The sequence below is a fragment of the Ranitomeya imitator genome, chromosome 3, assembly GCF_032444005.1.
Source record: "Ranitomeya imitator isolate aRanImi1 chromosome 3, aRanImi1.pri, whole genome shotgun sequence".
Classification (NCBI taxonomy): Eukaryota; Metazoa; Chordata; class Amphibia; order Anura; family Dendrobatidae; genus Ranitomeya; species Ranitomeya imitator.
In genome coordinates, this window is record NC_091284.1 from 704406630 (window position 1) to 704418771 (window position 12142).

At 44.6% G+C, this 12142-nt stretch overlaps 1 protein-coding gene across 1 annotated transcript in view; it reads left to right on the forward strand.

The window, feature by feature from the left end:
* HIGD1C (HIG1 hypoxia inducible domain family member 1C) overlaps positions 1 to 471 on the forward strand; it is a 111245-nt gene extending 110774 nt beyond the window's left edge. The window contains exon 4 of the mRNA XM_069758612.1: positions 205 to 471. Within this exon, the coding sequence (XP_069614713.1) occupies positions 205 to 269 (65 nt within the window). The 3' untranslated portion in view covers positions 270 to 471. The remainder of the gene's footprint in view (positions 1 to 204) is intronic.
* Positions 472 to 12142: the final 11671 nt, after the last annotated feature.

Consider the following 12142-nt stretch of genomic DNA (forward strand, 5'->3'; position numbering starts at 1 on the left):
CCAGCGACCAAACAGCGACGCTGCAGCGATCGACATCGTTGTCGGTATCGCTGCAGCGTCGCTTAGTGTGACGGTACCTTTAGGATAACTAGATTGAGCCTCATTTCCTGATTCTTATTTGTCAGCATATAGAAAGATATAGCCAGCTCCGGCATAGCGCTACATTTCGGTATGTTTATAACTCTTTCCCTCTTTCTTATTTAGGTGTAATATATTCTATGTACAAGGAATACATCAAGCCTCAATTTGAAAATCATTCTGAAAAATGAGGAATGACGTAGAAACAGAAGCTGCCGGGAACATAAGTGTCGTCGTAGACCTGTCTGGTAATCGACCTCGGGTCCTGGACAAGCTGACCAGTATTGTGTTTTGTCACTAGCTAAATGACCTTTACTTTGTTATAACACCACGTTTTGGTAGTTTCCTTGACTGTGATCATTATGTGCCAGTAAATCATTTGTTTTTACAGTTTGCGCTGCAGTTTGACTGGAAATTCATGAAGCAAAAAAATACTTCCAGTATTAGTGGTGGATGGGGTGCACTACGTCAGCAGAACATACTGTAATTGTAAGCTGTAATTGATTTATCTGCTGATTTATAGAAACCTAATACATACAGAATATATGGCCTTTTCTGTACATCCATCCATCCATCCATCCATCCATCCATCCATCCATTTTTCCATCCATCCATACATTCATTTTGCCTGGAGCGTGTCATAATTCAGACTTGTTTCCAAACTTTGCCAAGTTCGGTCACTTTCCTCTACTGCGAGTCCTCCGTGCCTCTTTGTAAAAGTGGACAGAAGTCTAATAGTCTTATATTATATATCAAAATAGTCTTTGGTCAGAAATGTTTCCAAACATGGCCCAAGACGTTGACTATGAATCCTTTGTGGCTCTTGTGTAGCTGAGCATGCAAGTCCTCTGTATACTGTATCCTACCTAGTAGAAGATTTGCTGCTCTAGTTAGGGAACGCAAAAGCACAATATTGAGGCAACTTCCACCTTAATTTCATAAATGTAATCAGTTGATTGTCTTTATTTTCCATCCCTGCATAACACCAGCATTTCAGCATGCTTGATTTCAGCAAAATGCTTTATTCACCCATTTTTCTCCTTCCTTACATGGGTGCTTGTTTCCTTCCTCTACACCATGTCCACCACCGTTAACAACACTGTTGATGCAGCCAGTCAGCGATGGGTTAGATTGTTCATTAATCTATCAACATGTCACACTAAATTGGTTTGTTCAAAGTGGCAGAGGATCGTCCGATCATCTTACCTTACAGTTAATCTTGACAAGCCAGGAAAACCAAACTTAGAGGGGTCGTCCACTGCTAGGACAATCTCTTCTTGAACTATATAAAAAAAACCTGTACTCCCCTCCCGTGCTGGTGCCGTTCCAGCGATGTCAGCACTCGCTGTCCCAGAGCTCTGGTACGGTAGCATGACACATGGTGCCCAAACAGCGCTGGCATCACTGTCCCTACCTTCGTACAAGTTGAACATGAAGTGGAAGTCACGGCTGCAGCTAATATCTGACCTCCTCTTCATGTTCAGTCCATAGAAAGGTGGAGACAGTGATGCCAACGCTAATTGGGCGCCGGGCACGTGTCATTCCACCGCACCAGAGCTCCGGAACCGCAAGTGCCAACACCATAGGAACGCACCAGCAAGGGATGTGAGGTTTTTTATTTTATCGGGGCCACATATTTAGTTTAAGAAGGGGTTGTTATAGTGGTCAACAACCCCTTTAACAGACCACATCTTAGTCTGCCATCCGCCTTAACATATAATTCCCAAATAGCGATCAAAGATGCCAAAATTGATCTTGTGTATGTGTAGCGTTACTTCTGACTGTGTAATGTAGGGGTGGGGAACCACAGGCTGTTTAAGACCCTTGATGACCTTTTATCCAGCCCCCAGGGCAGATTCCTGGGGAACATGGTGCTCAGACCGACAGCTGCATTTTAATGGCCGCCGGAGCATTCATATCTTCTTGCTCCGTAAGCACACGCACGCATTGTTTACTACTGAATGTTGAGGCGTGTGCAATGAAAGATTACGTCCTGACACCAGTGCCACGTCATGACGTACTCTTTGGGTGGAGTTAGCGCATGATTTGTACGGCCCCCTAAAGATGGTATGAACCTGATTTAATGGCATAGTCTAGGTTAATGCACAGCTCTTCATCATCTGGTCTGCAAATATATCCACGAGTGTGAGGCCGGCGCACCAAGGTGCCATGCTCTGCCATGTGTGTATTGTACATCACCAGCCTCAGGTGCTGGCCGTTCTACTCATTTCATGCCAGTGGGTGACGGAAAAAGTGAATTCTATTTCTATAAATTACTTTCATGGTTTCTTAGTAAATTTATACTGTGTGACAAAATGCACTTTGTGGTCTCATTCTGTACAGTACAAGCCAATAAATGCCAGTGCTGGTTGTCGGAGGCTGAATTTTCCAGTGGAGTATATTTTTTATATCTGTTCTCAAGTTTTTAAGGACGGGCACCGCATTATTCCACTAAGTGAATGTCCACTGCATGTGTGAATGGGATCATTGCCCTGTGGATATAGACCTGGTATACCTTGTCTAATATCAGATTTTAAATTAAAAATCCCATACTAAGTGGACATTCTTTTCTCTTTATGTATTACTAAATGCCTTTCTTTATTTGCTGTCAGCTACTTTTGGTCACAGTAATCCAGTAGGTTGAATCAGAAAACTTATAACACTTAAGGTACCGTCACACTAGACGATATCGCTAGCGATCCGTGACGTTGCAGCGTCCTGGCTAGCGATATTGTCCAGTGTGACAGGCAGCAGCGATCAGGCCCCTGCTGTGATATCGCTGGTCGGGGAAGAAAGTCCAGAACTTTGTTTCGTCGCTGGATCTCCCGCTGACATCTCTGAATCGGCGTGTGTGACGCCGATTCAGCGATGTCTTCGCTGGTAACCAGGGTAAACATCGGGTTACTAAGCGCAGGGCCGCGCTTAGTAACCCGATGTTTACCCTGTTTACCATCGTTAAAGTAAAAAAAACAACCACTACATACTTACCTACCGCTGTCTGTCCCCGGCGCTCTGCTTCTCTGCACTCCTCCTGCACTGGCTGTGAGCACAGCGGCCGGAAAGCAGAGCGGTGACGTTACCGCTCTGCTTTCCGGCTGCCCAGCGCTCACAGCCAGAGCAGAGAAGCACAGCGCCGGGGACAGACAGCGGTAGGTAAGTATGTAGTGGTTGTTTTTTTTACTTTAACAATGGTAACCAGGGTAAACATCGGGTTACTAAGCGCGGCCCTGCGCTTAGTAACCCGATGTTTACCCTGGTTACCGGCATCGTTGGTCGCTGGAGAGCGGTCTGTGTGACAGCTCTCCAGCGACCAAACAGCGACGCTGCAGCGATCCGGATCGTTGTCGGCATCGCTGCAGCGTCGCTTAGTGTGACGGTACCCTTAGGAGACTATTTTCTATGGTGCGTTAATTCATGTCATGAACTATTCTCAGCACTCCCACCATCTTCATGTGAACCTTTTATACATAGATCGTCCTTGGATGTGTTTTCACTGTATAACTTATATTTCAGTGTACAATAAAACACTGATATGGTGACATGTATATGTCTTAATGCATATTTGCATAGATATGTGTCATGTGACTACAGGAATAGACGCAGACAAAAAAGGGGGCCCCTGTACAAGAACACTTTCTGGACCCTCTGAAGTCCAATAGTTCAATTCCACCTGCTTGGAGGTAAAAGTGGTCCTCTTACCTAATGGGCCATTGTGCGACTGCAAAGGTGTCACCAATGGTATGTCCGCCCCTGGACTACCTAAGACAGTGTTCCCCCAACTCCAGACCCACCAACAGGTCATGTTTTCAGGATTTCCTTAGTATTGCCCAGGTGAAAATTGCAGTACCCGCACAGGCAATAATTCCTTAGTGCAATACTAAGGAAATCCTGAAAACATGACCGGTTTGTGGGTCTGGAGTTGGGAACACTAACCAAAGGTTTTGTTTGACACTGAATAAAATTGAAGTGATGCACTTAGTGTCAATTTCCCTTTGCCACATGGGTTCTGAGCATATGATGCACCAGTTCTAGTCAGTTAATCCTCATTACAACACTGTTAACATGGACGTTTTTTTTCTCATCTTATGAATAGGGGGAGATGTAGCAAAATAAATACAAAGTGGTGCAGTTGTCTTGTGCAAATAGAGATCCCATGTCTTTGTGTACTTTTAGTGTAATTGGTGCTCGCCAAGCCATTCTGAAGAACTGCTTTAGATATATTGGATCCTGGTTTGAAGTAATTGCAATTGGGGTTCGGGGCTCCTGTTTCTGACTGATTTATTAAGTATAATGAATCATAATGGCCACTGCTGAGTGTCTGAGAATAAATATTTTTGGGTGTGTCTATACGTATATATGTATACATTATACCTTCTTCCAGGCGTTGGGATTTTTTAAATATATCTGACCACCTTATTTTGCTTCTTTCTCCCCCAAAATACCATGTTGCATTGCTGTTTTAACTACTACTATATATGGAAAATTGCATATACATACACATATATATTATGCGCAATTTTCCGAGACCTGTAGCAGCTCCATTTTTCAGGATATGGGGCTGGGCGAGAGCTTATTTTTCCAGTTCACCATCCTGACAGCACCATTGGAGGACGTCCTTCTTACCCTCAGTGGGACAGGAACAACAAGCGGTTAAGTGTTTTTCCTGTCCCACTGTGGATAGGAACGGCAAGCTTTTCCTCCGACGGTGCTGTGCAGATGGTGGGGATCGGGGGGCCCAGCCTTTCCCTGCCGCAAGATATCTGTGGCTGATACCTGCTATGGGGGGTCCCTCAGCCTCCCCAGGGTAGCGCTGCTCCTGGGGTCGGGTCCGTCTCCTCTCTGCTCAGGGGGCTCTCGGTCTGGGCACTTCTGCCGGGGGGTGAGTGCGGGGGCCGCTCCAGCAGCGGCCAGTTCCAGCGTGCGGCCGCAGCGTTCCCCATCAGCTCCAGGCGGCTTCTGGGTCCAGCGGCCGCGTCACTTCCGGTCGCGGCAGCGAGGACAGCATGGGAGAATGGCGCCGACAGCAGCGCCGGCCTCAAGGCAGAGCAGCACTGTAAACCGCAGCAGCGGTAAGGAGGGCAAGATCAACCAGGTAAAACCTATATAAACGCCTTATGGGGGTCTTTATGCCGCCGGCCATCCTGACAAAAGGAGCACACGGCTGTATGGTAATTTGTCCTCACTATGGAGGAAACTGTCAGACCTGAGGGGACTGACCAGCTTCAGGGGCACGATAGTAGGCTATACTAAGCCATACCACAATGCTCACCCCTCCCCCTACGTCCCTTTCTACAAAATGTACGATGTATTTCTATCCTAGGCAGAGCCTCCTATCCCCACATCCGAAAGGAAGAAATCGGGGAAAAATAAATGCCCAATATGTGCTGCTAAATTTCCGGAAAATTGGCGGAAGCCACTATGCAAGTCGTGCACAGCTAAAATTGTGGGTGATGAGCAGACTGCATTATTAACCAGTATGAGGACAATGATTCGTCAAGAGGTTCAGGCATCCATCTCAAGCTTGAATCTTCCCCAGACAAGCCAGTCAGAACCGCAGACACCACGGAAAAGGCCAAGAGAGTCTAGTCCCTCTTCCGAAGGAGAGATTTCGGAGGGTTCAGACCAGGATGAAAGAGACGGATCATTGGGCAGAGGGAAGAGATATCTCTTCTTGGCGGCAGATACAGATGAGCTTCTTTATGCAGTTCGTAACACCATGCAGTTACAGGACACGCCAGAGGAGACCTCGATCCAGGATGAGATCTTTGGCGGATTACATGCCCAGGTCACAAAGGTTTTTCCAGTCAACAACCACATCTGTTCCATGATTCTGGAAGAATGGCAGGAAGCGGAGAAAATACTAGTAGTACCCAGAGATTTCAGACTCCATTTGCCTAACAATCCAGAGGACATTAAAGTGTGGGATGAAGTTCCCAAGATTGATGTTCCGTTGGCAAAAGTGGCAAAGAAGACCTCAATCCCATTTGAGGACTCCTCCGCTTTAAAGGATCCTATGGATCGCAAAGCAGATGGACTGCTCAGGAGAACTTGGGAGTCCTCCTCAGCAATAATAAGGGCCATTACTCCCATTTATTTTCAATAAAAAAATGTTGGGGGACTCCCGAACGATCATAAATTTAAAACCCCTAAACAGGTGGGTCCAGTACAAAAGATTCAGGATGGAATCTATAAAGTCCACAATGCCTCTCATAGACAAGGACATGGTGATGTGCACCTTAGATCTAAGCAATGCATACTACCATGTCCCAATACACGCTTCCTACCAAAAATTTCTTAGATTTGCCCTAATGAACAAGGGAATATTGTATCACTTCCAGTTCAGATGTCTCCCCTTCGGGCTTGCTTCGGTGCCCAGGATATTCACCAAACTGATGTGAGAAGTTGTGGCCTATCTAAGAAACCAGAATGTGACAATAGTACCATATCTGGACGACTTTCTGATAATGGCGAGATCAGAGAAACTTCTCAGAATAGACTGCAGCTTCACACTTTCCATCCTATAGGATCTGGGGTGGATTGTGAATTGGAAGAAATCTTGCCTGGTCCTAGATTCCAGAATGACATTTTTGGGGGTCATATTAGACTCCAATGTCAGAACATCTTTTTTACCAGAAGACAGGCGGCCTTGATCAGGCACATACATCAATTCAGGAGAAGTACCCCCTCCATAAGAGAGGCAATGAGGATTCTGGGCTTTATGACAGCATGCATACCCTGTGTGAAATGGAGCTTATTCCACTCGCGGGGATTACAGAGAGAGATCTTGGAACAGGAAACAGAGTTCCCTAGACAAGAAGATGATTGTGTCTCTGTCAGTAAAGAGATCCCTAACCTGGTGGACCACACCGGAAAACCTAAAAGAGGGAGTTCCATGGATCCTCGATCCCTGTGTTACGGACGCCAGTCAATTCGGATGGGGCGGTCATATAGAAAGGACATACTACCAGGGAGAATGGACTCCTCAGATTGCTGCAAGGTCGTCAAATTTCAGGGAGCTGTATGCGATCTGGAAGGTGTTATACCAGGCCCAGTCACAGGTCAGGGGCAGACACGTAAGGATACTGTCCGACAATGTCACAGCAGTGGCATTTCTAAGACACCAAGGAGGTCCGAAGCATCCACCGCTGCAACACCTAGCAGACCAGATTTTCAGATGGGCAGAGAAATCTGTCAAATCCATCTCGGCAGTTCACCTGGAAGGCGCCAAGAATCAAGTAGCAGATTTCTTGAGCAGAACGTCTGTACATCCCAGAGAATGGGAACTGAACCCAGAAGTATTCAGCAGTCTGTGCCAGAAATGGGGAACACCTCAGGTGGATCTTTTCGCCACCAGGTCAAATACAAAGACCAGAGCATTTTTCTCGCTCAATCCTTTAGACGGAGCCACTGCAGTAGACGCCTTGTCTCAGTATTGGGGGGAAGGTCTCCTGTACGCACTCCTGCCTCTTCCTCTGATACCGAAGACACTCAGGAAGATACGAGACGAGAGAGCAACAGTAATCCTGGTGGTTCCTTTTTGGCCAAAAAGGAGCTGGTTCTCTCTATTATCCAGAATGTCAACAGAGAGACCAATCTTGTTACCGAACAGGCAGGACCTTCTACTACAGGGGCCGGTATTCCACAAAGACCCAGACTCTCATCACCTGTCTGCTTGGATCCTGAACAGCTAACCCTAAGATCCAGAGGCCTGTCAGAAGAAGTCATTTCTACACTACAGGCAAGCAGAAAGCCGGTGACTTCAGCAATTTATAACAAAATCTGGAAGCGGTATTGTTCCTTTCTGGGAGAGGTTTCTGTGGATACTGCAAAACCTGACATTCCCAGAATTCTCGACTTCCTGCAACTTGGATTTGAGAAGGGTCTCCGGCCTAGTACTTTTAAAAGTACAGATTGCAGCGCTTAGTGTCTTTTTTGATACGTCACTAGCCTCCCATCCTTGGATAGCAAGATTTTCCAGGGCCACGCAGACAATGAGACCACTTGTGAGAAAATCAACTCCTCCTTGGGACCTAAATCTGGTCCTTAATACCCTGTGTAAAACCCCGTTCTTGTTATCAGAAGATATGGGCATAGCCAATCTCTCCTTTAAAACTGCCTTCCTGATTGCCATCCCATCAGCTAAAAGATTGGGAGAGATGCAGGCTCTTTCCACTCAGGACCCATATCTTCAGATCTTTGACGACAGGATAGTCTTAAGACTTAACCCAGCCTTCCTTCCCAAAGTAATGTCCTCAACAAATATAAATCAGGAGAGAATCCTTCCCTCATTCTGCCAACACCCTAGAAACACATAGGAAGGGGTCTACCATAACCTTGACGTTAGGGAGACTGTTCTAAAATACCTGGGGGCGACAGAAGGTTGGAGACGAGAAACTAACTTGTTCATACAGTACGGGGGTCCAAATAGAGGTTGTAAGGCAGCAAAATCAACTATTGCTAGGTGGATCAAAACCATGATAAACCTAGCATATACACATCAAGGGAAAGATCCCCCAGATATTCTTAGAGCCCATTCAACCCGAGCTATCTCTACATCTTGGGCGGAGAAGGGGGGAGCCTCAGCTGAGCAAATTTGTAGGGCGGCGACTTGGACCAGTCTTTCTACCTTTGCTAGACACTATAAAATAAATGTCTCATCAGATCAGTTAGCTTTTGGTAGAAAAGTATTACATGCAGTAGTCCCACCCTAGTTTAACATCCTTTGGTATTCCTCCAATGGTGCTGTCAGGATGGTGAACTGGAAAACGGTAATTAGTCTTACCGGTAATTGTATTTCCAGGAATCCATCCTTACAGCACTACTAGTTCCCTCCCACTGCAAGTTTATACTATTGACTAATGTGATGTAACATTGGTGTATGACTGTTAATAAACTCTCTTTTTGCATCCATCCAGATGTGGTACTTAGAAAATCACTGGTGGGTGGAGTGGGGAGGGTCCTTTTAACCGCTTGTTGTTCTTGTCCCACTGAGGGTAAGAAGGACGTCCTCCAATGGTGCTGTCAGGATGGATTCCTGGAAATACAATTACCGGTAAGACTAATTACTGTTTTCGCACTCCGAGCTGACCGATTTTAGTGTAGCTGTCTTTTGATCACCTGTTGATCACCTATATATCTATATCTACATACTCGTAATGACCTGGAGAATCACATTTGCAAGTCAGTTTTAGCATTTGGTGAACATGGTATAAAGAAAAAAAGTGGAATTGCACTTGTTTTTTTTGGGCAATTTTACCACAGTTGGAATTTTTTGCCCATTTTCCAGTATACACTATATGGTAAAATCATTGGTGTTGTTCAAAAGTACAACTCGTCCTGCAAAAAACAAGTACTCAAGTTTCATATATTGACAGAAAAATAAAAAAGTTCTCTCTGGGAATAAGGGGAGCAAAGAACGAAAATGGAAAAACTGAAAATCCCAAGGTGGTGAAGGGGTTAAATATATATAAAAAAAATTTGTTTTTTGTTCCCCTTCCAAAAAAAAAAAACTTGACATGACTGGAGCGTTTATAGACATTACTTTATGTCATTTATTATCTTTTTGCATGCTATCAGTGTGAAAAAAATGGGTATCTAAGATTCCAGACCTCACAAAGGCTGTGTGCACACGTTGCGTTTTTTCGCTATAAAAAGGCATAAAAAATGCGTACATATGCATCCTATCATTTAGAATGCATTCTGCAATTTTTGTGCACATGATGCTTTTTTTTCCGCAAAAAAACCCGCATCGCGGTAAAAAAACGCATTAATTTTTTGCGGTTTTCCCGCTATATAATGCATTGGGAAAGCTCCAGGGAAAAAAGCGAAAAAAAAAAAAAAACGCGGTTTTCTTGCAGAAAATGTCCGGTTTTCTTCAGGAATTTTCTGCAAGAAATTCTTACGTGTGCACATACCCTAAACCTGACTGATGACTGCGAGTTATTAGGAAAATCCAAATTTTGACTATTCCAAGCTGAGTATATTTAAAGGGGTTGCCCACTACTGAATAATCCCTTCTTAAGAGTTACACTACCCCAAATAAAATAAAAACGGATACCTTCTGATCCAGGCACCGTACCAGTAATGTGAGTGCTGTGTCTCCCTGCGCTCATGTTATATTAAAAAAAAAAAATCGGTCACCCATTTTTTTTTTTGTGATGGGATGTAAAAATATCATTCAATTTAGTGTCACTTAAGCATTATAGCAGTACTTTTGATAGCCCCTGACTCCCCACCTTTGATGCATAAATACCATTTTTAGCTCTCCTGCGTTGTATGTAAATCTCCCTGGTCTGGTCAGATGGGCGGGGCTTATTCTCCTTCTCTCCCCCCACTCCTCGGCATGCTGTACGTATTGTGATCTGTGAACATCACAGATTCCGTAGAGTTGCTGCGCGTGCGCATTGAAATGGCCTCTCGCGTGTGCGCAGTATGCTTTGCCCATCTGCGGGCAAAGCTGAAAAGCATCAGTGCGCATGCGGCGGAAGTACTATGTGTACCGGAAGTCTTTCGCTGTGTTCCGGGACATAGTTCACCGGCACATGCGTAGTAATGCTTTTTGGCTTTGCCCACAATTGGATAAAGCATACTGCGCAGGAGGTAATTTGGAGGCCACTGATGGACTGTAGCCTTCACACTTCAGTCATATGGAACAGATTTGTTTGACAGGACTGTGATGGCCAGGACTGTGGAGCCGGAGTTGGAGTCGGTATAAAGCGGGCCAACTCCTAAAATCTATAATAATTGGGTACAGATGACCAATGCAGTATGTGCTGCAAATATAAGAATTTGGGAAAGTTATGAAATGTCCTATAAATGTCCTGTTCCTGATCTAAGGATCTCAGCTTTTAGTTTGAGCTGAATCTGTGCTGCACTTTATGTACATGCTCAGTAGTGACCAGTGCTGTGGAGTCGGAGTTGAGCTGAATCTGTGCTGCACTTTATGTACATGCTCAGTAGTGACCAGTGCTGTGGAGTCGGAGTTGAGCTGAATCTGTGCTGCACTTCATGTACATGCGCAGTAGTGACCAGTGCTGTGGAGTTGGAGTTGAGCTGAATCTGTGCTGCACTTTGTGTACATGCGCAGTAGTGACCAGTGCTGTGGAGTCAGAAGTGAGATGAATCTTTGCTGTACTTTATGTCCATGCTCAGTAGTGACCAGTGCTGTGAAGTCGTAGTTGAGCTGAATCTGTGCTGCACTTTGTGTACATGCGCAGTAGTGACCAGTGCTGTGGAGTCGGAGTTGAGCTGAATCTGTGCTGCACTTTATGTACATTCTCAGTAGTGATGCAGAGCTGTGGTGTCCGAGTCATAGATCGGAGGTTTGGCTTACTTGCTCCACAGCCCTGGTGAAGGATGCAGACCATAAGCACCTGCTGGGGGCCGTACGGCTCTGTAATTACATTTTTCTTTGTGTGAGCTGTATGAACACCTCCAATTAAAAGTGACATTTTACGATTTGTATATTATTACACACGTTGAATGCAATGATAAATATTTAGATGTCCAGGACCTTGCAGCTTGTTTCTATGGGGATACAGATTGTAGATTCTGTACACCTAACAGGCCTATCCAATATCTGCACTATCAGGGGGACAGTGCACCTTAAATTACCGTAACTTCTTGGAAGGAAATATAGTTTATTAAAAATGTATAATGCTATAGGTGCAGTTTCTATGGCTTCATCTGTCTAATACGTATTAATAATTGGTTCTAAGACTTCATTATTGTATTAATTTGTGCTTTTAGCCTTGGCATTACAAAAGTAATACTAACCCAGCTTTAAATTACCCAAATACTTTGTGTCTCAGCAGGTTGTGTTTTAGTTTGTATTGTTTGATTTCTTCACTTATTAAATATACCGTACTATTAGCACACATGACGTTGTCGCAATGTTTATCTCCTGTATCCATTGATTTGTAAGAAAACCAGTACAAAACACAACTTCATTTCTATAGTCACTTTTGTTAATAACACTTTAATTTTCCCTCATTAAACAGAATTTCCTTGTAAGCTAATATATGAAAGGCACATTGACGACCCACTGTTTCCTCTAGTGGATAAC